This window comes from Mercenaria mercenaria, chromosome 9 (genome assembly GCF_021730395.1).
Source record: "Mercenaria mercenaria strain notata chromosome 9, MADL_Memer_1, whole genome shotgun sequence".
Lineage (NCBI taxonomy): Eukaryota > Metazoa > Mollusca > Bivalvia > Venerida > Veneridae > Mercenaria > Mercenaria mercenaria.
The window spans coordinates 73986832-74014763 of NC_069369.1; the positions used below are offsets into that span (position 1 = coordinate 73986832).

Consider the following 27932-nt stretch of genomic DNA (forward strand, 5'->3'; position numbering starts at 1 on the left):
GATTTAATTTTCAAATGTTACTAGAAATTTAAATTAAGACGCCAAATTAAGTCATATTTGCTTTTAAAGGAAGAAAATCTTTAAACTTTTGCATTGGAAATGTTGTTCTTTCTTTTTCCTATAAAGTTGAAACTGTGATAAATTATGTTCCGTCCTCGACACAGTTCGACCCACAATGGACATCTGTTGGAAACAACAACTTTTGGAGCATATACAAATTTAAAAAATCAGAAATAGCACTGTCAAGTTGCCCTGCTATGTCAACATGATGGGTATATGGAACAGCAGGAACACAGGTGCTAGACACATAATCAAATATTTTAGTAATAGGCCTATATAATATAAGATTTAAGGTGTCCATCGGAACAAAAGCATCATGCTGAACAAACCAGAACACTGCTGCAAGAAACGACCAGATCACTGTTTTCTCTTTGTAGTCGCCACTTGAAAGCATCAATCCAAGCGTTAACACTCGGGGCCTCCACTGTCGATCGCCAATGTCGCCATTTGCGATAATTTTAAGAATTTGGCGCTAAATTTTGCGAACTGGCGAAAATAAGTGGCGCATAGTTTTTTCCACGGCATTTGTTTTTTCCGTAGTGATATAAGCGGCCCAAGAATTGGTTCTCGATACGTGTTTAGCCTAGGGTTAGTGAATAAAATCGATAACCAGTCTAGGTGGTGTATTTGGCAATTCGACTATTGAAGTTGGTTGACACTTTGAGAAGATAATTGTGTAATCATGTGTGAATTGATGATTAATCAGTAATCAAAACATCTGCCAGCTTGTATGTTTGACCTCTGTCGAGAATTCACCAAAATTAACGCCGATTACGGTGTACTTTATGTGTTGCGATTTTTACAAAAAAGATCGACATGTTTGTGGTATGCACTTGCATGACTGACGAATTTTAAATAAGTTTGAAAAATACATTTAATTTGTTACTTTTTGCAAGATAATTGTATAATTCCTCAGTTTTCGTAAAAGATTTTAACGATGGATCCGAAAACAAAAACACGTCGGCCTCAATTTGTATCATGGACCTGGTTAATTTCTTTGAAATGTTCAGAAACAATTTGGCGACAAGTATGAAAAACCCAGAGGAGGCCCTGACACTTTTTAGCTCGACTATTCGAAGAATAGGGGAGCTGTCCTATTCGCCCCGGCGTGAGTATGAGCGTCACACAAATGTTAAAGTTTGCGTACCACCCCAAATATTTTCAAAGTCCATTGAGATATTGCTTTGATATTTTGCATACTTGTTTACCATCATGACCCCAGTCTGTAAAAAGGAGGAGGCAACTCTATCAAGCATTTTGACTGAATTATGGCCCCTTTTCAACTTAGAATAAATGTTAAAGTTTGCGTACCACTCCAAATATTTTCAAAGTCCATTGAGATATTGCTTTGATATTTGGCATACTTGTTTACCATCATGACCCCAGTCTGTAAAAAGAAGGAGGCAACTTCATCAAGCATTTTGACTGAATTATGGCCCCTTTTCGACTTAGAATGAATGTTAAAGTTTGCGTACCACCCCAAATATTTTCAAAGTCCATTGAGATATTGCTTTGACATTTTGCTTACTTGTTTACCATCATGACCCCAGTCTGTAAAAAGGAGGAGGCAACTCTATCAAGTATTTTGACTGAATTATGGCCCCTTTTCAACTTAGAATATGCTTATTGTAATGTTATAGTTTTACTCATAGCTTATATTATACTATCAAGCACTGAGAATAGTCGAGCATGCTGTCCACTGACAGCTCTTGTTATTTCATTAAAATCCCTCAAAATTATAGCAAAAAAATGATGAAAAGTTTCACAAAGTACCATGATTTTCAATCCATGTCGTTTTCGACGTCCATTCTATACATGTATACAAAAATGATTTCTGGTTGATTCCTACGAAACAAATAAAAAACGGCTAAAACTTCCACATACTTTCAATAAATGAACTCTTTTTCCAGTCAATCCGCGAAGTCTAAACTGAACGACAGCCTTCTACAAACATAATTCATCTGAAAATTTCAGCCGTGGAAGTAATGCTCACCATTTTGATTCTGAAGTGACATGAAAATGATGCGAAGTAATAGTGTTATACGATTCAGTGTTTTTTTTTCACTTTTAAAAGACTGGAGTTTTTTTATTGAAAGTATGTGGAAGTTTCAGCCGTTTTTTTTATTTATTTCGTAGGAATTGACCAGAAGTCATTTTTGCATACACAACTGCCTCGGTAGCCTCGCGGTAGAGCGTCCGCTTCGAGTGCGGGAGGTCGTGGGTTCGATCCCTGGCCTCGTCATACCAAAGACATAAATAATGGTACTAGTAGCTTCCTCGCTTGGCGCTCAGCATTAAGAGGACAAGTACTAGGACTGGTCAGCCCGGTGCCAGTATAATGTGACTGGGTGGGGTATCATGTCATGTGTCTACGGCATGATATTCCAGTGAGGCAGCACTATAAAGTTGGGCATTGTGCTCACTGCTATAAGTAGACACCGTCGTTCATATGACTGAAAAATTGTTGAGAAAGACATTAAACCCGAACACAAACACACACATTTTTGCATACATGTATAGAATGGACGTCGAAAACGACATGGATTGAAAATCTTGGTATTTTGTGAAACTTTTCATCACTTTTTTGCTATTTGAGGGATTTAAATGAAATAAAAAGTGTTAATGCTTGGACTGATGCTTTCCAGTGGCAACTACAAAGAGAAAACAGTGATCTGTTCGTTTCTTGCAGCAGTGTTCTTATTTGTTCAGCATGATGCTTTTGTTCCGATGGACACCTTATATCTTATATACATATATATTGGCCTTTTAAGTAAAATATTTGATTATGTGTCTAGCACCTGTGGCTTGAATGTAGTCCAAAATATTACATTCATTATTTTATTATTATTTTACATTTTATTTTCAATTTGCATTGTAACGTCTAAACAAGCCATAATCAGTAGAATGTACCATTTTCTTGCATGTAAAATATTAAATGTACACAGGTTTAAACAGTTGAAGTTTGAACCTACCATTATTTATCATATTCTCTAGTTAAATCCCCTAATACTCAATTATATGTCAATTGTGTACACTTTTCAATACACATTCCACCATTTTATATGTACATTCAGCAGGTTATAACATATTTAGAATCTGCTTGGACAAAACAATTTTCCACATGAACTATTTGGGAGATGATTCAGGGCGCTCGGTTGACCCCGAGGTTCCGGGTTTCGACCCTTGAAAATCGAGAAAAACTTGTATTTGACCTGCACAAAAAATTCCCCGTGTGTCGACTTGACCCGTAAAATTTTCTTTGATTCGCCTCGAGTTCGAACGTTCTGCCCCTTGTCAAATCTCGGTTTGTGGAAGTATGGCAGTCAGCGGAGTGTCGTATATTAATTAGCTACTGACAGATTTCAATCACGCCACACGCTGACTGACAAGTGGTCATCTCACGTTTGTATTTAGTGCAATAATGTCCGTCATTATCAAAGATGATTATTGATCTGACAATGTGTTGCAGACAAAAAAATAAATGTGGCTCCGAAAATTTCTAATTGTCGAACGTTGAAAGGAGGGAGCTAATTTTCAACATATTCATCTAAAAATAATGTTACTGCTTATAACTTTTAATTTTTAACACATTATTTTAGGGACCGCTAAAGTGCAAGTGCTCCAATTTTTGTGCTTTTTATGAACTTTTCTTGTATATATTGTGACACTATGGCTCAAAGAATTTGATTTAGGATTTTGAAGGTGGTCAGAAACGTTCTAATGACAGTGATAATGACAGTGTGTGTGGTACGCCAACCAAACGTTCTAAGAATGATATTAGTGATGCTGGAACACCAAAGTCTAAGATTAAACGCAAGTTCAGAACTGAATGGCTTTGTTATCTTGTAGACTTGCATGAAGACTAATGTACTTGTCTTAGATAAAGTCTGTGGAAGTTGTAAGTTTATAACACTATAGCTTCACCCCTGAAAAGCTGATCTTGACTCTTTGAAAATCTGATTTTGACCCTTGAAAATATAGGCTGAAGAGTCAGTGACTCTTGAGTTTCAGACCCTACCGAGTGCCCTGGTTATTTAGAGGGAAAATATTTCGTCTAAAATTGATTCTAAATATGAAATGTGTTTACACAACATTCGGAATAGACCGGCAATGTTGCACAGCCAAACACAGATACATACAGTGAGTGGAAAGAAACAAGTCTGTATTTATACATAAAAAAGTAAAGTTTTTAGTATTTTTTTACCAAGGCAGTTGAACAAAGGATTGTTTTCGGTGCAAGAAGTGTTCTTTCACTTCTGATTTGTTAAATTGTTCATAATTTGAAGATTTAAGGCGACAAGGAGGTTGGTTGGGCGCTTTCTACATCTTATGCATGGCAATCCGATAAGACCTGACATAACAGGTGTAAAAATATGTTATGTCAGGTCTTATTTATAGGACTAGCTTGAATATAGTCTGTAGTCTAACTTGTGACATAATTATTACTTTCATTTCATTTCAGTGAGTCTGATATTACGTTCAATTGAGTCATGTCTGAAAACATGCTTAATTGTCAGTGATTTACCTTCTAACATGAATTTGAACTTGAAGCTTCAGATTACAAGAAATGAAAAAAAAAAACATCATAAATTATTTTCTGTCGGTAAAATATTTACCTTGTGAACAAAAATGTTCTTTAGCATGTTCTGCATAAAACCCTTAAAAAAGCAGCTATTAAATACATGCATGAGCATACGGCATTTAGCACACACTGTAAAGTCGTGCTCGATTTGTCCACAGAACTTTATCCTTGGTGTTCATGGAAGAACAAGCACAAAGTCATGAAAATGTTAGATCCTTGTAAAAATACAAACTATTTTGCTCTAATACACTTAGAATTAGCCTGAGACATTGTATTCCCAATTAAGTGCTATCAAGTACTAGTACATAGTGCTGAAAGAAATATGCAAACAATGACATAATAAAGCTGTGACGTCACCAATGGCAAAATACAGTTCAGTGGTCCCTCTTGACTTTCTTCAGGTTTTGCAAAGTGCTCATGACATGGCATATCATGCTTTACACAAAAATCAAGCACAAAATCAGATTTGCTATTTTTAGCCATCATCAGATGGTGGGCTATTCAAATCACTCTGCGTCCGTGGTCCGTCGTCCTTCCGTCCGTCCGTCCGTCCGTCATTCCGTCCGTCCTTCCATTAACAATTTCTCGTTATCGCATCTCCTCAGAAACTACCAGGGGGATTTTGACCAAACTTTGTCAGAATGATGTATTGGTACCCTAGTTGTGTCCCCCTGAAAATCAGACTGGTTCAACAAATTTTTAGTAAGTTATGGCCCTTTGTTTATTTCTATAATTTACATAGATTTATATAGGGAAAAACTTTGAAAATCTTCTTGCCCCAAACCACAGAGCCTAGGGCTTTGATATTTGGTATGAAGCATCATCTAGTGGTCTTCTACCAATATGATTCAAATTATTTCCCTGGGGTGTAATATGGCCCCGCCCCGGAGGTCACATGGTTTATATAGACTTATATAGGGAAAAACTTTGAAAAACCTCTTGTCCAAAACCACAGGGCCTAGGGCTTTGATATTTTGTATGTGACATCATCTAGTGGTCTTCAACTAAGATTGTTCAAATTATCCCCCTAGGGTCAAATATGGCCCCGCGTCGGGGGTCACATGGTTTACATAGACTTATATAGGGAAAAACTTTGAAAATCTTCTTGTCCAAACCACAAAGCCTAGGGCTTTGATATTTTATAATGTAGCATCGTCTAGTGGTTCTCTACCAACTTTGTTAAAATTATTCCCCAAGGGTCAAATATGGCCCCGCCCTGGGGGTCACATGGTTCATATAGACTTATATAGGGAAAAGCTTTTAAAATCTTCTTGTTAATAACCTACAACATTCAGATTTGGACCACATGTATGGTTTTGAGTGGCAAGATGAACCTTGACATGAGTTGACCTTGATTTTGACCTAGTGACCTACTTTCCATTTCTGTAGCTACAACCTTCAAATTTGGACCACATGCATAGTTTTGTGCACTGAAATAAACTTTGACCTTGACATTGACCTAGTGACCTACTTTAACATTTTTGAAGGTACATGCTTCAAATTTGGACCACATGCATAATTTCGTGTTCCGAAATGAAATTTGACCTTGATTTAGACCCAGTGACCTACTTTCACATTTTTCAAACTACAGCCTTCAAATTTGGACTACCTGCATGGTAATTGTACCGAAACAAACTTTGACCTTTACATCGACCTAGTGACCTACTTTCACATTTTTGAAGGTACAGGCTTCAAATTTGGACCACATGCATAGTTCTGTATTCCGAAATAAAATTTGACCTTGATTTTGACCTAGTGACCTACTTTCACATTTCTCAAGCTACAGCCTTCAGATTTGGACCACATGCATGGTTTTGTGTACCGAAACAAACTTTGACCTTTACATTGACCTAGTGACCTACTTTCACATTTTTGAAGGTACAGGCTTCAAATTTGGACCACATGCATAGTTTTGTATTCCGAAATAAAATTTGACCTTGATTTTGACCTAGTGACCTACTTTCACATTTCTCAAGCTACAGCCTTCAAATGGACCACTTGCATATTTTTGTGTACCGAAATGAACTTTGACCTTAAGATTGACCTAGTGACCTACTTTTAGATTTCTGTAGCTATAGGCTTCAAATTTAGACCACATGAATAGGATTGTGTACCGAAACAAACTTTGACCTTGATATTGACCTAGTGACCTACGTTCACATTTTTGAAGGAACAGGCTTCAAATTTGGACCACATGCATAGATTTGTGTTGTGAAATTTGACCTTGATTTTGACCTAGTGACCTACTTTCTCATTTCTCAAGCTACAGCCTTCAAATTTGGACCACTTGCATAGTTTTGTGTACCGAAATAAACTTTGACCTTAAGATTGACCTAGTGACTTACTTTCACATTTCTGTAGCTACAGGCTTCAAATTTAGACCACATGCATATTATTGTGTACCGAAACAAACTTTGACCTTGACATTGACCTAGTGACCTACTTTCACATTTCTCAAGCTACAGCTTTCGAATTTGGACCACATGCACAGTGTTGTGTATGGAAATGAAATTTGACCTTGAGCTAGTCAGTAAGTCTTGAAATTTGGAACACACAAAAATGACACATTGGTGGGCGCCAAGATCACTCTGTGATCTCTTGTTCTCTTCTCCATTAAATCATCACTGTGTTAGCAATTAATCATGTCACAAAGACTGAAGTACCTTGATTAAGCTGATTTTCAATAGTCATTGCTTGACTCTGGATGGACCGTCAGGGGAGGTAACTAGAGTCACAGATTGGCATTAGCTTGAATGATACGACTGTGGTTTAGCTTTAGGGCACATTTTCAGTTTTGGAGATATTGGGGTCACAGTTCCAGTCATCCATTGCAGATTTGTCCCCAGAATTTTTGTAATGTAGCAGTTGAAGCTCCTAACAAAGCTAAACACAACATAATTTGTATTTCTATGCAAGATATCCTGAATTTTGCAAAGCACTGTAAAACCATAATGCAGAGCTTGCAGGTCACCAGGTCCAGGGTCAAGGTCACGCTTGGAGGTTTTGGGTCAAATAGCTTTGCTTCACGTTCACTCATCACCTAAACCGCTTAATAGATTTGAATTAGGGACGGCAACGGTTAACCTGTTAACCAAGTACTCGCTTGATGTTCCGAGTATCGATTACAAAATTTAGTAATCGTGTACTTGAAAAAAGTTCAATAAAAAAATAAAATAAAAAAAGAATAGGAACGGGTCAATTTTAACGCGGCTGTTTAAAGGACATCAAAGTGTCTACCTGTCATCTTTCAATCAATTGTACAGATTATACAAACACAAAGGTGTGAATTAATGCACAATGGTCAATAATGACCCACAAAGGTGTGAATTAATGCACAATGGTCAATAATGACGCCTGACTGGTAACAGCCATTTTCAAAATCATGATTGCTGTAAATTGTAATTATGCTGCTTATTGCAGTACCGCTTATATCATTATAAACAACTAGAAAATCACACCCTACCTGTGTGCAAACGTTAAAATAAGCGGTACATCATAAAGAACATATCCTAAATATAATTTAAAAAGTAAACCAGTCCAATTTTATGCAGACTTCGCAGTTTGCTCCAGAAGTTTGGCTTAGCGTTTAATTAGTCGCCGATGTATAGAATAATTATGATATGAAATGAGCTGTTAAAATTTACTCAATTTTCGTGTCTTTATAACCTAAAGAAATACAAAAAATGGTTTTGAAACATTATATCACTGCTTACGTGAGCCATGGTAAAACACCTAATGATTTTGAATTATCTCCCTTTGATAGTGAACAAATGCTAAATACGGCTGATTCTGGCCTATTACGGAAACCACTTTTAATGAGTTACTGAATGCTTGATTGAAAAAATCTGCGAGTACTCGAGTACCAAAATCCATACAAGTTTGTTACCATCCCTAATTTTAATGAAACTAGCATCACTAAGTCTTGTAAATCTCATCATGCAAGAAGACATGCAGAGCATATGGCCTAGGTCATTAAGTAAAAAAAAGTATGTTCAAGGTCAAGGTCACAGTTAGAGGTCAAAGATTAATTAATTAGCTTAAATTTTTGTCCACTCTATCTTCTTACGCTCTAGACGGGTTTTCAAAAAAATTAAAATAAGTGTCAAATTGTTAACCTAATGCTGATGACATGCAGACTGCACAAGGTCATGGTCACACTTGAAGATCAAAAGTCATGTTCACAACGTATTCCTTTCCTTGTATCAAAACAGCATCTGGGTGTATAAATCACCTTTACTGGTAGCTCTAGTTATTCCGTGGCAAAACAATTATTGGAAAAAATTTTGTAGATCTTTTTTGACATGGACTTGCCAATGGATTTGTCTCTATTTTCCTACCTTAACTGCTGCATTAGATTTTGTTAATATGTCAATTCTTTGTAGATATTTTTGTCAGTCAATACATACCGGTACAATGTATATATAATATCTTCAGTCAATGACTTACCTGCAAAAATAAAATTTTCTTGTTTACCCTGGACTTGATTAATTTAAAAAAGAGAAATTATTATAGTTTACCCTGTTACATTTTAGTTACTTTTGACAGTTTCCTTCCTGTGAAAATGACACATTCTTATCCACCGCTGAAAGCAGAGGGATATTGTTTGGCATTTCCGTCTGGCTGTCTGTCCGTCTGAAATTGAAAATGCTTATAATTCATAAAGTACTCTGTATTTTAGCCAGAATCATCAAACCTCACATAACAGTTGATAAGCATAATATTATGACCTTAGCTAACATGTAGTATTATCTCCCTTGACCCAGTAAAAGCAGTGTTAGCACTTGATTTGTTTGGGGGAAAAAAAGAAGAAGAAAATGCTTATAATTCAAAAGGTATTTCAGCTAGAATCACCAAACCTTACATTATTACTAATTAGCACATGACATTAATAGATTTTGCTCACATATAGTATTATCAGTGTTGACACAGTAAAAGTAGAGTTTGTGCCTTATTTGGTAAAAAATATGGATTTTTGACTGCACATTGTACCTAAGTAACCTATTGATGTATTTTCATGAATTGTTCGTAATTGTAGATCACTATAGGACAAAGTTGGACACTGACTTTAAATTTCTGTTTTGATATTTTCAGAAATATAACTGTTGTTAAACAAAAGCATTACACGCCAAATATCTAAAATCGAAACAATCAGAATGACGACAGTGAAGAATTCAGAAAAACCAAGTCATCTACCGAAAGACTGGGAAGATGACCTTAAGATGACCGTTATGTTTTCTCCATTTCGAGATAAAAATCTTAACCCTAAATCCTGGGATCAGAAAGTAAAATTCTGGTCAGAGCTTATTTTAGAAGATTGTGTACAATCGAAGCAGGCTATCGTTGATGTGGTACAGCTGAAAGAGAAATTTCGTCGGAAGGGGAAGTCGCCATCTGGCTTGGAAACGGTGATTCAAGAAATGATAAGGTTTGTACATTTGTAATTTATGAGATATTTTTACATGTGAAATCCAGACCGAATCATCAGGAAATAATAAACATGCCAACTTTATGAAAATTAATCCATTGTGGATGTTTTACTTGTGTGTAACATTGAAAAGTCACATGGGTTGGCCACCCTGATATAATATCCTCTATTAATTGACTGGATTAAGCCATGAAAAAAAAGTTGAAATAATCTATACTTTATTGAAATTTCAAAACCATCTATGGTGTGTACAGAAATTATGTTCATTGATTTCTGTGTATCTGCTGTTTTCCGCCTTAAATTTCCTACTTTAGGACAAAGCTGGTAACAAAAGACACTCATTGTCTATAATGTTTTGTATGTTTAAGCAAGGGGCAGTTAAAAAGATTGTCAGACATTGAAATATCAAACACTGAAGGCTGGTTGTCATGGGGATACAGTAAGTTGGTGAAGAAACCCATTGGCTGGAGTATGAAGTGGTTGTCAGGGCAACAAGAAGACAATGTCAAGGACACTTTTGTAGTCATGGAGGTCATTAAGGTATTCAAAAATGGAGGCATTGAACCAAATACTGTGATTCCTTTTTGTTCGATGGCCTTGTGATTTGTTGGTTTCATCCCAGATTGCTTTTTCATGGGGATATAAATATGTAACAGTTGATTTTAATTTTTTTGAAAGATTGAATAAATTTGAAATTAGTCCCCCACAAGTGATGTTGACCACATAAAGTACATGTTAATTTTACAGCACAAGTGTTTATAGGCTTAGTTACATTATATTTTCACAAAAAGATTTATATAAACTAAAGCTCAAATGAAGAAAAAGAAAAGTTGGGCATGTTTTTCTTGTAATCAAATATTTTCACCTAAATATATATAAATGTTGGTTAAAATTGTAATTATTTACCACAGAAAAAAGGATGTGATACCATTACAAATTTTTTTAAAAATGTATTCCTTTAACAGTTTTTAGCTTGTAAGATTATTTATTGTATTAATTTGTAATGAATAGCATTTTATGCTTACATTTTGTTTATTGAAATATTAATTTCTTTTAAATAGGATAAAGCCAGACAGCTGCTGGAGATAAGGCACAGGCTGGTGCAGACAGACTCTATGAATATTGTTGAATACAGTCACCTTCATGACCAGCATCAGGAATTATGTCCAACAGACACAGAGTTCTCGCTGGTGATGAGGGAACTGGTAGACAGTAAGGAAGTTGTGATACAGCAAGCTGAGGCTGATACTAAAGTGAGTTATTACCCCCACCCCTCTCACCATCACTATCACAACCATCACCACAATTAGTTGATCATTGATGGTTAAAATTAGGTCTGTCATCATTATCAGTGTATAACTAATATGGACAAGGCAGGTGATATAGAGATAGCTAAATTTAGAATATCAATAAGGTGAAAGATAGAGAATATTTAGGAAAGCTGTTTAAAGGAAATGATAAAATCAATAAAATATACTGCGCATGCTTACTCTCTGTTCACTATGATCCTTGCCATCCAAGGTTTTCACAGAAAAACAGCTGTTTAAATTTTGCTTCAGAGTAAGTTGATGCTTGAACATGCAAAGATTTTATCTATACTTTTCTGTTGATATGTCAAATTAAAATTCTTCAGTCATTGAAATTGTTCCCATTACATTTAATAGTATGTATTACTAAATGGTTGTAATCACTATTTGTGTGTTTTATTTTTCAGCTAGTAAAATTTATACAGAAAGACAAAAAAGAAAAGAAAGTTGAAAAAATAAATGAACAAGACATGCATATACACAGGTGAGTAAACTAGGTGATTGAAATTCTTATGAAAAATTCTTAAAAGAAAACCTGAGCATTATTAAAATCAAAAATAGTTTCTGAAATAATCATGTACATTTGTACTGTTACCTCATGGAGTGACATGGTAATTAGATGGCAGGTGCTCACACCTGAAATTTCAATGAAGAGTGTTGAGCACTTATTAGCTCACCTGAGCACGAAGTGCTCAAGGTGAGCTTTTGTGATCGCCCTGTGTCCGTCGTCAACAGTTTGACTGTTAACACTCTAGAGGTCACAATTTTGACCCAATCTTAATGAAACTTGGTCAGAATGTTACCCTCAATAAAATCTTGGACGAGTTCGATATTGGGTCATCTGGGGTCAAAAACTAGGTCACCAGGTCAAATCAAAGGAAAAGCTTGTTAGCACTCTAGAGGTCACAATTTTGGCCCAATTTTAATGAAACTTGGTCAGAATATTACCCTCAATAAAATCTTGGACGAGTTCGATATTGGGTCATCTGGGTTCAAAAACTAGGTCACCAGGTCAAACCAAAGGAAAAGCTTGTTAACACTAGAGGTCACAGTTTTGGCCCAATCTGAATGAAACTTGGTCAGAATGTTGCCCTCAATAAAATATTGGATTAGTTCGATATTGGGTCATCTGGGGTCAAAAACTAGGTCACCAGGTCAAATCAAAGGAAAAGCTTGTTTACACTGTAGAGGCCACATTTATGACTATCTTCATGAAACTAGGTCAGAATGTCAATGTTGATGATCTTTAGGTCCAGTTTGAATCTGGGTCATGTAGGGTCAAAAACTAGGTCACCAGGTCAAATCAAAGGAAAAGCTAGTTAACACTCTAGAGGTCACATTTATGACTGTATCTTAATGAAACTTGGTCAGAATGTTAATCGTGATGATCTTAAGGTCAAGTTCAAATCTGGGTCAGATGGGGTCAAAAACTAGGTCACCAGGTCAAATCAAAGGAAAAACTTGTAAACACTCTAGAGGCCACATATATGACTTTATTTTCATGAAACTTAGAATGTTTATCTTGATGATCTTTAGGTCAAGTTAGAATCTGGGTCATGTGGGGTCAAAAAAGAAAGGTCACCAGGTCAAATCAAAGGAAAAGTTAGTTAGCACATTTCGTGGCCTCAACGCGAAACTAGTCTATCTGCTTCTATTTCTATATACACATAGACTGGTTTCGCGTTGAGGCCACGATTTATGACCATATCTTAATGAAACTTGGTAGGAATGTTAATCTTGATGTTCTTTAGGTCAACTTTAAATCTGGGTCAGATGGGGCCAAAAACTAGCTCACCAGGTCAAATCAAAGGAAAAGCTACTTAACACTGTATAAGCCACATTTATGACCGTATCTTAATGAAACTTGGCCAGAATGTTAATGTTGATGATCTTTAGGTCAAGTTTAAATCTGGGTCAGGTGGGGTCAAAAACTAGGTCACCAGGTCAAATCAAAGGAAAAGCTTGTTAACACACTAGGGGCCACATTTATGACTGTATCTTCATGAAACTTGGTCAGAATGTTAACCTTGATAATCTTTAGGTCAAATTCGAATCTTGGTCCTGTGGGGTCAAAAACTAGGTCACCAGGTCAAATCAAAGGAAAAGCTAGTTAACACTCTAGAGGCCACATTTATGACCATATCTTAATGAAACTTGGTCAGAATGTTAATCGATGATCTTTAGGTCAATAGATCAGGTGAGCAATACAGGGCCTTCATGGCCCTCTTGTTGTTGAAGTAGTATTCTTCGAAATCTGTAATGGTCATTTGTCAGGGTAATCTTCGATTGTCATTTGTAATAATCATCTGTTATGGTCATCTGTAGTAGTTGTCTTTGATTGTCATCTGTAACTGTTGTTTGTTATTTTTGTTTGTAATTGTCATCTGTAATGATTGTCTTTAAACCAGCAAGCCTCATTCTGATATAATTTTGCCTTCAGACAGCCGTTATTCAAGTGCTTATAATATATCATAATTTGTTTCTTTATTGTGTCATACATTTATGATTACTTTTTTCATATATCTGAATCTATGTTCATCCTTGTTACAGAATACAGAAAGCACATTCAGAGGTGAAGAGACAGGTCGAAGTGTTGTCAACTGAAGTGCAAAGGTGTGTTCATTCTGTCCTAGTCTAAGAGTTTTGCTTCCTAAAATTAGCTGAGACTGGTTTGCTTTCTAAAATAAAACGGAGACTGGGTTGCTTTCTGAAATTAACTGAGACTAGTTTGCTTTCTAAAATAAAACGGAGACTGGGTTGCTTTCTGAAATTAACAGAGACTGGTTTGCTTTCTATCATTAACTGACACTGGTTTGCTTTCTAAAATGAAACTGAGACTGGTTTCAGTGCTTTCTTACATTAACTGACACTGCTTTGTTTTCTAAAATGAAACTGGGACTGGTTTGCTTTCTGAAATTAATCGAGACTTGGTTTTGCTTTCTAAAGTTAACTGAGACTGGGTTTTGCTTTCTAAAATGAAACAGAGATTGGGTTGCTTTCTAAAATAAAACTGAGACTGGTTTGCTTTCTGAAATTAACTGAGACTATGTTGCTTTCTAAAATTAACTGAGACTGGGCTACTATCTAGTATTGAGTGAGACTGGTTGCTATCTTGAAAAAGACCAGATTGTATATCTAAACTGGACAGAGATAGGATTGGTATCTAAAGAAAATGCAGACTTGGAAGCTATAACAGTGATTCAGAGAAGTTTTTTCTGGGATTTTGGGCTAAAATCGAGGGTGCTTATTATACTTAGGTGCGCATTATACTTGGGTATCTAAGGTATATAAAATTTGATGAGCCTTTAGGTAGTTTTTTATACCCCCACCAAACATGTTTGAGGGGGGTATATAGGAGGCAGTTTTGTCGCGTTCTGTCGCGTCCCGTCCCGTCCCGTCCCGAAATCTATTATCTCAGTTATTACCTAATGGATTTGATTCAAACTTAAAATACATGTTCCACCTTATCACCCACATCATGTGACACAAGGTGCATAACTCTTGACATCAAGTTTTCATGAATTATGTCCCCTTTTACTTAGAATTTAAGGTTAATTTTGTTGTATTTTCACTATATCTCAGTTATTACTAAATGGATTTGATTCAGACTTAAAATAGATGTTCCACCTCATTACCCACATCATGTGACACAAGGTGCATAACTCTGACACCAAGTTTTCATGAATTATGTCCCCTTTTACTTAGAATTTAAGGTTAATTTTGTTGTATTTTCACTATATCTCAGTTATTACTAAATGGATTTGATTCAAACTTAAAATAGTTGTTCCACCTCATCACCCAGATGATGTGACATAAGGTGCTTAACTCTGACATAAATTTTTTATGAATTATGTCCCCTTTTACTTTAAATTTAAGGTTGATTTTGATGTATTTTCACTATATCTCAATTATTACAAAATGGATTTGATTCAAACTTAAAATAGATGTTCCACCTCATCACCCACATCATGTGACACAAGGTGCATAACTCTTGACATCAAGTTTTCATGAATTATGTCCCCTTTTACTTAGAATTTAAGGTTAATTTTGTTGTATTTTCACTATATCTCAGTTATTACTAAATGGATTTGATTCAGACTTAAAATAGATGTTCCACCTCATTACCCACATCATGTGACACAAGGTGCATAACTCTGACACCAAGTTTTCATGAATTATGTCCCCTTTTACTTAGAATTTAAGGTTAATTTTGTTGTATTTTCACTATATCTCAGTTATTACTAAATGGATTTGATTCAAACTTAAAATAGTTGTTCCACCTCATCACCCAGATGATGTGACATAAGGTGCTTAACTCTGACATAAATTTTTTATGAATTATGTCCCCTTTTACTTTAAATTTAAGGTTGATTTTGATGTATTTTCACTATATCTCAATTATTACAAAATGGATTTGATTCAAACTTAAAATAGATGTTCCACCTCATCACCCACATCATGTGACACAAGGTGCATAACTCTGACACCAATTTTTCATGAATTATGCCCCTTTTTACTTAGAATTTAAGGTAAATTTTGATGTATTTTCACTATATCTCAGTTACTACTGAATGGATTTGATCCAGACTTAAAATAGATGTTCCACCTCATCACCCACATCATGTGACACAAGGTGCATAACTCTGACACTAATTTTTCTTGAATTGTTTCCCCTTTTACCTAGAATTTAAGGTTAATTTTGATGTATTTTCACTATATCTCATTCTGATTGGCTTAGAGCCAAAGGGAAGTAACCTTTTTTTAACTTTTGTACTGAGTTTCTTCCCCTTAAATTCCAGGAATTAGTCTATTTTTAGAAATCCTATTTTTAGATTTTCAGTATTTTAGGTATTTTTCTAACTTTTTTATTACAAGTCCTATGTAGAAAGTAAAAACATTTTTCTGTGGTAACATGGGTCGGTAAGACCCTTTTTTTGTTTTCACTTTTAGTGTATCTCTAATATTAGAGATTTAATATATTTACTTGTATTACTATACTAGTATTATACTAGTATTACTTATTTGTGGAAGCCCAGGATGAAGTACTCCAAAGTATTTTTAAGATTACTTATGGTTTCCATTCTTCTGTAACAAGACCGTATGGTGGGGGTATGAGTCACTCCTGTGACAGTTCTAGTTTTTAAATTTGATTAATGCTTGGTCAGCTGTTTAAAGCTCACTGGAATAGCATATACCTGGTTAACCAGGTTTTCAACGAAAACCTGAGTTATTAGATTGGGGTAGATGTCGGTCGGGCGGGCGGGCGGCTGAGGTGGCGTCAAACTGATGTTTCCGGTCAATAACTTTTGTTTCGGTAAAGATATTTGAATAAAACTTGGTATGTATGTAGGTTATATCAAGACAAAGGCTGGGATTGATTTTGGGGTTTCTGGGGTCAAGGTCACTGTTACTTAAAATAGAAAAAGGGTTTCCGGTCAATAACTTTTGTTTCAGTAAAGATATTTGAATAAAACTTGGTATGTATGTAGCTTATATCAAGACAAAGGCTGGGATTGATTTTGGGGTTTCTGGGGTCAAGGTCAAGGTCACTGTTACTTAAAATAGAAAAAGGGTTTCCGGTCAATAACTTAACTTAGGAATGAGCTATCATGATGAAACTTGGTGTATAGAAAACTTATATAAAGTTGTAGCTTGGGATTGATTTTGGGGTTTCTGGGATCAAGGTCAAGGTCATTGTTACTAAAAATAGGGTTAGGGTTAGGTTAGGGTTAGGGTTAGCATATCTTCTACATGCTTGGAGGGATTTTGATGAAAGTTGGCACAATTGTTCACCATCATGAGACGGAGTGTCATGCGCAAGACCAGGTCCCTAGGTCTAAGGTCAAGGTCACACTTAGAGGTCAAAGGATACAAGAATGAAAACTTTGTCCGGAGCATATCTTCTTCATGCATAGAGGGATTTTGATGTAACTTAGCACAATTATACACCATCATGAGACGAAGTGTCTTGCGCAGTTCCCTTTTTAGCTCATCTGATTTTTTGAAAAAAAATGATGAGTTATTGTCATCACTTGAGCGGTTGTCGGCGTCGGCGTCGGCGTCTGCGTCGGCGTTGCCTGGTTAAGTTTTATGTTTAGGTCAGCTTTTCTCCTAAACTATCAAAGCTATTGCTTTGAAACTTGGAATACTTGTTCACCATCATAAGCTGACCCTGTATAGCAAGAAACATAACTCCATCTTGCTTTTTGCAAGATTTATGGCCCCTTTTGTACTTAGAAAATATCAGATTTCTTGGTTAAGTTTTATGTTTAGGTCAACTTTTCTCCTAAACTATCAAAGCTATTGCTTTGAAACTTGGAATACTTGTTCACCATCATAAGCAGACCCTGTACATCAAGAAACATAACTCCATCTTGCTCTTTGCAAGATTTATTGCCCCTTTTGGACTTAGAAAATCAGTTTTCTTGGTTAAGTTTTATGTTTAGGTCAGCTTTTATCCTAAACTATCAAAGCTATTGCTTTAAAACTTGCAACACTTGTTCACCATCATAAGTTGACCCTGTATAGCAAGAAACGTAACTCCGTCCTGCTTTTTGCAAGATTTATGGCCCCTTTTGGACTTAGAAAATATCAGATTTCTTGGTTAAGTTTTATGTTTAGGTCAACTTTTTCTCTTAAACTATCAAAGCTATTGCTTTGAAACTTGCAACACTTGTTCACCATCATAAGCTGACCCTGTACAGCAAGCAACATAACTCCATCCTGCTTTTTGCAATAATTATTGCCCCTTTTGGACTTAGAAAATCATTTTCTTGGTTGAGTATTATGTTTAAGTCAACTTTTCTCATAAACTATCAAAGCTATTGCTTTAAAACTTGCAACAGTTTTTCACCATCATAAGTGGACACTGTACATCAAGAAACATAACTCTATCCTGCTTTTTGCAAGAATGATGGCCCTTTTTAGACTTAGAAAATCATGGGTAGGACAATATTTTTATTACACAAAAAAAATCAGATGAGCGTCAGCACCCGCAAGGCGGTGCTCTTGTTTAGAATTACTTCCCTTTGTTGTTACTATAAATAGCTTATATTGTAACTTTTTCATTACTAGACGTAGGGAAAAATTGAGACCACTTTTCTGTAGTACAACATGCATGTTACATCCAATTTTGAGGTGTATTTTGACCAATCTCTACCTGGTAAGGATTTCTGTGTGGACTTACAATTTTTTTTTTTTGTATTTTTTTTTTTTTTTTTTTTAAGATTAACTTCCCTTAGTTGTTACTATAAATAACTTATATTGTAACTTTTTTATAATTGACCGTAGGGAAAAACCAAGACCACTTTTCTGTGGTACTACATAGTTGTTACTTTCTAATTTTAGGTGTATTTTAAGGTATCTCTACCTGGTAAGGAGTTTTTTTGTGGACTTAGAAAAACAAAAGAATTACAATGATTACTAACAACCACAAAATTAAAATTACATCTGCAAATACAGGTGCTAGAGTAAAGAAATTTGCTGTGACGGGCGTATATTGTGACATTCTGGCACTCTTGTTTATTCTTATGAAAAGTGTTGAAAACCTGGTTTCGTGGCATTGCCGCGTTTCTTGTTATTATTAATATATTGAGCATAAAGTACTCAGTTGAATTACTGAATTAAATTCGCCTTTGGTTAGATAGGTACTGTAAAGAAAAAAAATCAAATTCTTTCAGACTAGCAACAGAAGCTGTGTCATACAAACAGAAAGGAATGACAAAATTGGTAAGTAAAGATTTTATCTGTTATAAACTAGTTATTATTCAGAATCATGTCTGCAAGTTTAATAGTGTAGATAGATCCCAAGACTGAATCAAGAGACGGGTCCTCCGTGGCCGAGTGGTTAAGGTCGCTGACTTCAAATCACTTGCCCCTCATCGATGTGGGTTCGAGCCTCACTCGGGGCGTTAAATTCTTCATGTGAGGAAGCCGTCCAGCTGGCTTACTGAAGGTCGGTGGTTCTACCCAGGTGCCTGCTCGTGATGAAATAATGCACGGAGGGGCACCTGGGGTCTTCCTCCACCATCAAAGCTGGAAAGTCGCCATATGACCTATAATTGTGTTGGTGTGACGTTAAACCCAACAAAAAAATAAAAATGAATCAAGAGGCCTGTGTTTGATATTCAGATGCACTGAATATTTGGTGACGATTTGACAATGGCGGTCTTTGTCGCCATGTTGTTAAAGTTGCTGACTTCGAATTTCTTGCCCTTCACTGATATGAGTTCAAAACCTCACTTGTGGTGTAGAATTCTTTATGAGGAAGTGGTATGGCAAGCTGACAGGAGGTTCTTGGAGGAAGCCATATGGCAAGCTGACAGGAGGTTCTTGGAGGAAGCCGTATGGCTAGCTGACAGGAGGTTCTTGGAGGAAGCCATATGGCTAGCTGACAGGAGGTTCTTGGAGGAAGCCATATGGCAAGCTGACAGGAGGTTCTTGGAGGAAGCCGTATGGCTAGCTGACAGGAGGTTCTTGGAGGAAGCCGTATGGCAAGCTGACAGGAGGTTCTTGGAGGAAGCCGTATGGCTAGCTGACAGGAGGTTCTTGGAGGAAGCCGTATGGCTAGCTGACAGGAGGTTCTTGGAGGAAGCCGTATGGCTAGCTGACAGGAGGTTCTTGGAGGAAGCCGTATGGCAAGCTGACAGGAGGTTCTTGGAGGAAGCCATATGGCTAGCTGACAGGAAGTTCTTTGTCCAGTCTAGATGCCTGTCTATTTCTTTAACAAAGCGCAGATGGGCACCTAGGGTCCTTTTCCACCATCAAACAGTCAGGGGTGTAACTGTTTTAAGTTATGTAACCTATTTCATTTACTTTTTCAAGCATTTTATAACCTGTATTAGTTATAAAATATAGTTAACTCGGGTAAGTTATTCAAAAAAAATCTTTTTGCTGTTCTCACAATGTGACCTTTAAAGTGAAATTATTAGCAAACTGTGGTTAATCAAATTCTCGTTTAGTCTGAGCAAGACCTGATAAGCATAATGGGATATTAAGAGTTTTATAGCTTTAAAACTTTTGCTAAAACTTTATCAACCTTGGGTAAAAAAAAATTACTGCACAGCTGGAAAGATAAAAGTTCAAGGATTCAGGAAATAATTGCATTAGTCTCATTCAAAATGAGGAATTGGCACAGGAGGGCTTTGTAATATATTATGATAACTGAAACAAGTTATGAAAGTATAAGCAATAACTCATATTGGTTATAAACTGCGATAACTTGAAACAGTTACACCCCTGACTGTCAAAAGCTGGAAAGGTCACCATGATCTAAAGTCACACTATGACCTAAATTTTGTTGCCACGACTCTAAACAACAGAAAAAGAACGTTCTGACAAAAGACTTTCATGTTTGAAAGTAGTTTGGAGAACAAGTTAGTACTGGTACAGAATCCAAGAACACTTGTAGGCTTAATTGCCATGATAAAACTGATACACTTCTTGGAAATGATGTTAAAGTCGAGGCTGACTAACAGGCATACAGATAATTCTTAAAGAAAAACCATTGGAAGAATAGTTCTAACACAGCCAAGCGGAATATTAAATAATTGATTTGGTTTGATTGAGTCTGTTTAAACAACAAGCCTATAAAACATAAAGTTTAGTGAACATTGAAAAGACCTAAAATTTTTAGTTTGTGCAGGTCATCAAAAATAATATTCTGTTGGAAATTCCATTCATTTTAGACAATAAAAGAAAATGGAGTCAAAATTGCTGGATTTTAAACAAACAACAGTTTTGACTCCATATTTTAAATATAAGCAACCTGTTTTATGAAAGTAAACTAAATAATGAAAAAACAACTACCAGTAATACTATATAGATGTTTTTTTTTGCATTTTTGCAAACAAAGAATTGTAGGAAAAATTTTAGACTTTAAAATGAAATTAAGATATAATTTCCAAAGACTTTTTAAGTTTTGAGTGATAGTATTTTGGCAAAATTAGCAAGAAATTCACACAAAAACTGCCGTCCTGGAATATGTAAAATAAATAGGTTGTTGTTAATGTTGCAGGCAATGAGTTGTATGAGGAAGAGAAGGTTGGCCCAGTTGAGAATTGACAAACTGACTGGTTCAATGGAGACATTGGAGGAAATTTTGTATAGAATTAAACAAGCTGAGTCTAACGAAATGGTAAGTGTGGGATTTCACTCGATAAAGCTAGAGTTATTACCCTTGATATATATGTATATTTGAAAAAGTATATGCGCTAGAGTCCTATTACTTTATGGCAATGTTACTCGGCATTTGCAGTTATGCTCCTGGGGTTTTCTTTTTGATTACACTCTTGTAAGATCAGAGTTATATATGGCCCTTGACTTAGCCAAAAATATACATAAAGTTTCTTAAAGTTCTATAAAAATATTTTACCTAGAGTCATGAATCAATTAATATTTAGCATGTGAGATGTACATCTAGGTAAAAAAAAATTCTCTTTCAGTTTCTTGTATCTTTTTTTATGCCCCATGAAGGTGGGCATATTAAAATTGCACTGTCTGTCCGTCTGTGCGTCCGGTATTCTTGTCTGGGCTGTAACTCTTTCATCCATAAAGGGATTTTGAAATAACTTGGCATGAATGTTCACCATAATGAGACGAAGTGTCATGCGCAAGACCCAGACCCCTAGCTCCAAGGTCAAGGTCACACTTACAAGTCAAAGGTTAACAGGGTATGTTTCGGGTCCGGTCCATAACTCTGCCATCCATGAAGGGATTTTGAAAGAACTTGGCATAAATGTTTACCATAATGAGATGACTTGTCATGCGCAAGACTCAGGCCTCTAGCTCCAAGGTCAAGGACACACAAGTCAAAGGTTAACATGGTCTGTTTCTTGTCCGATCCATAACTCTGCCATTGATGAAGGGATTTTGAAATTACTTGGCATAAATGTTTCCTATAATGAGACGATGTGTCATGAGCAAGACCCAGACCCCTAGCTCCAAGGTCAAAGTCACACTTAGAAGTCAAAGGTGTTTCTTGTCTGGTCCATAGCTCTGCCATTTATCAAGGGATTTGAAAATAATTTGACACAAATGTTAACCATATTGAGAAGATGTGTCACACTTATGACCGAGGCCTTTTAGGTCAAGGTCACAAAATGATATGTGATTTTTTGTGAATACAACTGTGGCATTCTTGGGCCTACTTCGGGGACATTTGTCACCAATAGTGACAGCTCTTGTTCTTTGGTAACATTTTGTTGTATCCCTATTCCCAAAGCACCCCATCCCAAGTCTTGATTTCTTAACAGTAATAATGGATTGATAGTTTACTTAGTCTTGTGTTGTGAACAAGCAAACATACAGTGACAGTAAGTGGGAGCACCTTTCCGGTATGGACACATGCTTAGTTTAAATGTTCTTGGATCTGATTTAAGGATATGTGAGCTGTTCTTTGAGAAAGCCACAATGTGGTATGATGATCGGGCATCTGTATAATTACAAGCTTATCTGGAGCAACACTTTCATGCCTCACTTTGAATTTTTGTTTCGAGATTATTGCTCTAGACCACTTACACCCTGAATGAGCCAGTGCTTTACACACCACACGGACAGTATTGTTGACTGTCAGTCAGATAGGCAATTATTGATGTCATCGTGCATTCCCTGGTTATTTTAAGGTGTATGTTTTCAAATGACAAAAAATTCTGACATATTACTTCTGCAGCATGGCCATTTTATGCACTTTTATGATAAAAATGTAATTTCCTGATATGAAAATAGAATTTATTGGTATACACTAAGGGATTAAGTGACGATTACTTGAACAAGTGCTAATAAAAGATTATGTAACATTATATGAAAATTGTATGTTTTAGAAAGGTTGCATATATTTACTGGTGAATATCATGTATTATAAAATCTACTTACTGGTTACATTATGATCAACTAAAGTGTGTATCTGTTATTTTTGTGTATAGATTGTGAAGGCAATAGAAGGAGGTACAAGTGTGTTACGTGACCTGACCAGCAAAACAGCAGCAGATGATGTGAACACTGTGATGGATAACCTAGCAGATGTAAGCTTTTGACAGGCGCAGTGATAAACATCAGTTTTTTCCCCCCAAGAACACATTATAAATTTTGGTCTTTGACTAAGTCTAGATCTGCCATCATTTCCTTAAAATCAATTTCCATAGTCATTACTTTGGGTTTAAGCTTTGTTCTTGAGGAAACCATTAAGGTGGCTTCCAGTATGAGTGGCAGATAACTTAACCTTTTGCCACCGCTCCCCTTTATACATATTTCTTTTATATTAATTGATGCTTAAGGAGGTAGGTTACCTTGTTACCAGGATAAATTCAAATTAGTTAAACCGCAGCAATTTTTTGTATTTCGTGTAATTTAATGTTTTGACTGCTACAATCTCAATTTCTTTTATCTCTGGCCCTTCAAGTTCAATTTTTATACAGGTTTGAAGAACATGACCCTCTAAAGGTATTTTATATAGAAAGAAGAAGGAAAATACGTATATTTAACAGTTTTCAGTGCATTTTGGTTTCATTGATATCCGTAGAGGTCTGCATAATTAATAATTTTACTAGTATGCGCGTTAGCTTTCTAATACAAGCTTAAAATATATATGTCGCGGGGCTCGTGTTTCCATAGTAACGCATTTTCTCTCATTTTTTAAACAACTATGTATGAAAACGGGTTTTTCGACGGCTTCAGTGTCATTCTGTTAATGACCAACATGGAATATTTGGGTAATATTATTAGCAAAATACCAAGCACTTTACATGGTACCCTATTTTTCTTAAAGTTTAAAGTAACCATGGCAACAGGGATGTTTAAAATAGCTTATATCTTGCATTTTATCATAATGTCTTACAAAAAAATATTAAATAAGATACTCTTTCTTGTTAATGTAGCTTTAAAACATTTTAATTCTAACGTAAGTAATATGTTCGTGTTATTTGCATTTATTAAAACAAATTTCACAGCTTAAAATACTTACAGCAGTACCCCTCGTCTGACATTTTTATGGAAAAGATCGTTTTGCATGCTGCTATTATTATTATAGATATTGTTGAAATGAAAATAAAATGCCGAAGCTGTGTTCCTTAAATAGACCAGTGTCAACGCTTTTGAATTTTACATTTAGATATATAGGTCACGGGGGTCACGGGCTTCGTTTCCATGGTAACATCAATTCAATTAAATAAACCACAATTTTCTAGTAAAATTTGAACAATTTTAGAGCTTAGTTTTAATATATAAGTAACAAATTATCAACGGAAACTGAAAAATGGGTATTACAAATCAAACTGCCCAATTTTTATTTGAAAATGTCCGTATTAAGTAACCTTTCACCCAGCTATATTCCCAATAGCATTGGTTACCATCATCCATTTTCTTACATTCCGCATAACATTTCAATGTAACTATACAAAAGAAGCAAAATATTGATTATTATTCAGAGCGAAAGACACATAAAAAATATTTCAGTAAATAATGGCTGTTTAAAAATTGTTCAAATAAAGAAAATGCACAGAATTACGTACTTTTAAAATAAAAGCTATTAATTTTGCGCGGTAACTGACACGTAACGTCATGACGTCAATGACGTCATTTTAAAGCAACAATGTTTTGAAGCGTTTCTGCGGCAATTTATTAATTATTTTTGCATTATTAAACCATTAAGCATCAGATCGGAGACAGGTTCATGATTTCTTTTCTGAAGAATGAATATACAAACACATTTGGTTTGTCGTAAACGTCGTCATAAATCATCACGTTAGCTTCCGGTTGGGCATACGCACATACAGATATGAAGGTAACCTACCTCCTTAAAAGCAGTTAACAACTGTAGATATTCTCTTGTACATATTCAAACCAAAACATTTTGCATTATAACATATTATATAAATAGTGTAATATTGACAGATATCAGAATATTAGGTAATCCTGCAGTTGAGATAATTAGTCCCCTTTTGGCAGGGGGCCCTGTATAGCATGGCAATACTTTATTCACTTGTTGAGTTATTTATAGGTTACTCAGACACAAGAAGACATTATGGCAGAACTTGGTACCACAAGCTTTATAGATGAACCGTCACAGTCTGAATTAGAAGATGAACTGTCAATCATCCTGAGTGAGAACACGCCCCCAAAGAAAAGCTTTAAGACGGGTGGTGTAGATTCTGACATCGAGAGAGAACTAGATGAAATTTTGAATGAAACTGATGAAGATAGCAATATAATGAACTCCAGTAAAGGACTTGAAGAAATGTTAGATGGTATGACCAAAATGATTGTTTTTGATACCTTAACATCTAGAGATTGGGAGTGGTTGGTTAAAATACTTTTCAGTGTTTAATAGTACGATATTTGCATTCTATGTCTTCTAACAATTATGTATCATCAGTTTTTGAAACAGTCCCCTTTCCCGTCATGCAAGTTTTAACTAACTTTGACCAAAGATTATCCAAAGTTCTTAATTAAGAAATAGAAGAGTTAGTACCTTACATTTGGGTAAGAAATATACAGGTATGTTTCAAGTGAGTGGAGACCAAAGGTGGTCACAAACACTTTCAACACAACCATATATTTAATAATTGAATGTAAATTACTAACTGCAATTTATATTCATTTGTATATTTACAGTTTTGTTTTCTCCTGCCTTTACATGATTTCTATTGTCAGATTCAATTTTGCATATTTTTGAAATTATATATCGCTAAAACACTAAAACTATAGAGTGTTGAAAATCTTTCCCTCAAGAAAATGTCCCCTAGCCCTCGGGTCTTTCCCACCAGACACCTGCCCGCCCACTAAGCTCAGTAAGGAGAGTGCAGATCTACTGATCACAGGGTCATGAATTCAGTTCCTGCAAGGCGCATGTTCTCTTTGAAAGTTTGATAAAAGACGTCGTTTTGTCTGAAGTTACTTTGTCCACCTCTGATTCATGTTGAGATCTTGTCAGTTACATGTGGAGGTTAGTACTGGTACAGAATCCAGGAACACCAATTAAGCTAACTGCTTGCCATTACTTAACTAAAATACTGTAACTCAAAACAACAAAGAAATCTTTCCCACTAGGGTGGATAATATTCACATTCTAGGAACCCCATCACCTCTTGCACTGTTATTAATGTAACAGCAAAATTGATGGCTTTAAAGTTGATGCTATCATTGGGAAATATGGTACAGGGAGGGTTTGAAACAGGAGAAACATTTGAGATGCTGGTCCTTTGTGTATCAAAGTTTTGTATATTCACAGATTTGCAGTTGCCAGATGTACCCAGCTCCTCGCCATCAAAACCAAGACAAGATAGAAAGCTCCTAACTTCATGACAACAATGCATCTGTGTAGTTAATATGCAATAATGATTATGATAACACATCTGTGTATATAAATTGAGATAATAATAGCACATCTGTGTAGATAAAGTGAGATAATTATGAAAACACCATTGCTTAGTTAAAATGAGATAATTAAGATAACAACACATATCTATGTACAGTTAAAGTGAGATAATTGTAACAACTTATCTGTGTAGAGCAGATAACTGTGATAAGAACACATCTGTGTAGTTGAAATGTGATGGTTATATCTTGTATGTTATACATGCATGACAGAAAATAATTTCAATTATGATTTTATACTTATATGATGTGGTAATGGGAAATGAGTTATTTATTACTTAAGGAATACAGGAAAAAATTCAGGTGGGAACTTGGTATCTCAAACTCTCTTACGTCAGAAATTCAAGCTATATCATAGATTTTCCCTTAGTAAAATGTATTTTCACTCGATTTTAGTTAAAGTCGCCAAGTGTGACTTTGCTTGTGTGAAAATCAATCTGAAGTCCTGTCAGTCAAATTCCTTTGTAATTATATATTGATATGTAAAATTTTGTTTCCAAAATAACTTAGGCGTGATCGTGCATGGCAAATTTAAGGCAAGAAAAAAGTACTGTTAAGGTGAATTTCGGTTATCTGGATGAAAAACTCTCGTTTCCTCGGAATTTGAGACACTGAGTTTCAACTGTATTGTGTGAATCCTGGTATTGACGCAAGTTTTTATTTCAAATGAATCACTGTGCCATTCAGAGGGGTTTACAATGTACATTAGTGAATGTAACTATGTTGTTTTTTAATACATAGTCAAACAAAGCCATTGTACAGTAAATGCTTTTCATGTATTAAGAGTTTTTTGCAATGCATACTTTTTGCAAAATATTTATATAAAGTGCTTTTGATGGTAAAGACACCAAAATACCTCAAAAATAGGCATTTTTAAGAGTTTAAAACTGACCGTTTTTAGAATATTTTGGTAGTAAATGTATTGTAAATTAATCTTTGGTAACCTGCAATGTTGTGCTAAATTTTACTACATTTGATAAAATCAAATAAGTAATGAAAGGGCAACAACCTTTCTGATCTTACTTCTTATAAGAAAGTTTTTAAAATTGTTATAAACTTGTGCAATTTTTAATAAAGATATTTTATAAATCAACAAAAAAGTGTTTATTTCATTTGCCAGAATTTATTTCTTTTTAAGTGAGAGTTAGAATATTTATAATACAATTCTTGATAATTAGACACAATGTTC

At 35.4% G+C, this 27932-nt stretch overlaps 1 protein-coding gene across 2 annotated transcripts; it reads left to right on the forward strand.

The window, feature by feature from the left end:
• On the forward strand, window positions 1-27843 carry LOC123547471 (charged multivesicular body protein 7-like). 2 transcript variants are annotated; one of them, XM_045334605.2, is made up of 11 exons: window positions 1-296; window positions 9734-10067; window positions 10436-10607; window positions 11129-11320; window positions 11782-11858; window positions 13925-13987; window positions 19054-19102; window positions 21390-21509; window positions 23296-23394; window positions 25368-25614; window positions 26598-27843. In XM_045334605.2, the coding sequence occupies exons 2-11, from the start codon at window positions 9796-9798 to the stop codon at window positions 26669-26671; spliced, it is 1365 nt and encodes a 454-aa protein (XP_045190540.2). In that variant the 5' UTR covers window positions 1-296; window positions 9734-9795; the 3' UTR covers window positions 26672-27843. The 2 variants fall into 2 exon arrangements, with proteins under 2 accessions (XP_045190540.2, XP_045190539.2); XM_045334604.2 differs by having other exon boundaries at window positions 2-272.
• Window positions 27844-27932: the final 89 nt, after the last annotated feature.

Coding starts and splice junctions, on each gene's coding strand:
- LOC123547471 (XM_045334605.2), top strand. CDS start 9,796: ATGACGACAGTGAAGAATTCAGAAAAACCAAGTCATCTACCGAAAGAC. Junction 10,608..11,128: donor TAGTCATGGAGGTCATTAAG/GTATTCAAAAAT, acceptor TCTTTTAAATAG/GATAAAGCCAGACAGCTGCT. Junction 23,395..25,367: donor TGATGGATAACCTAGCAGAT/GTAAGCTTTTGA, acceptor AGTTATTTATAG/GTTACTCAGACACAAGAAGA.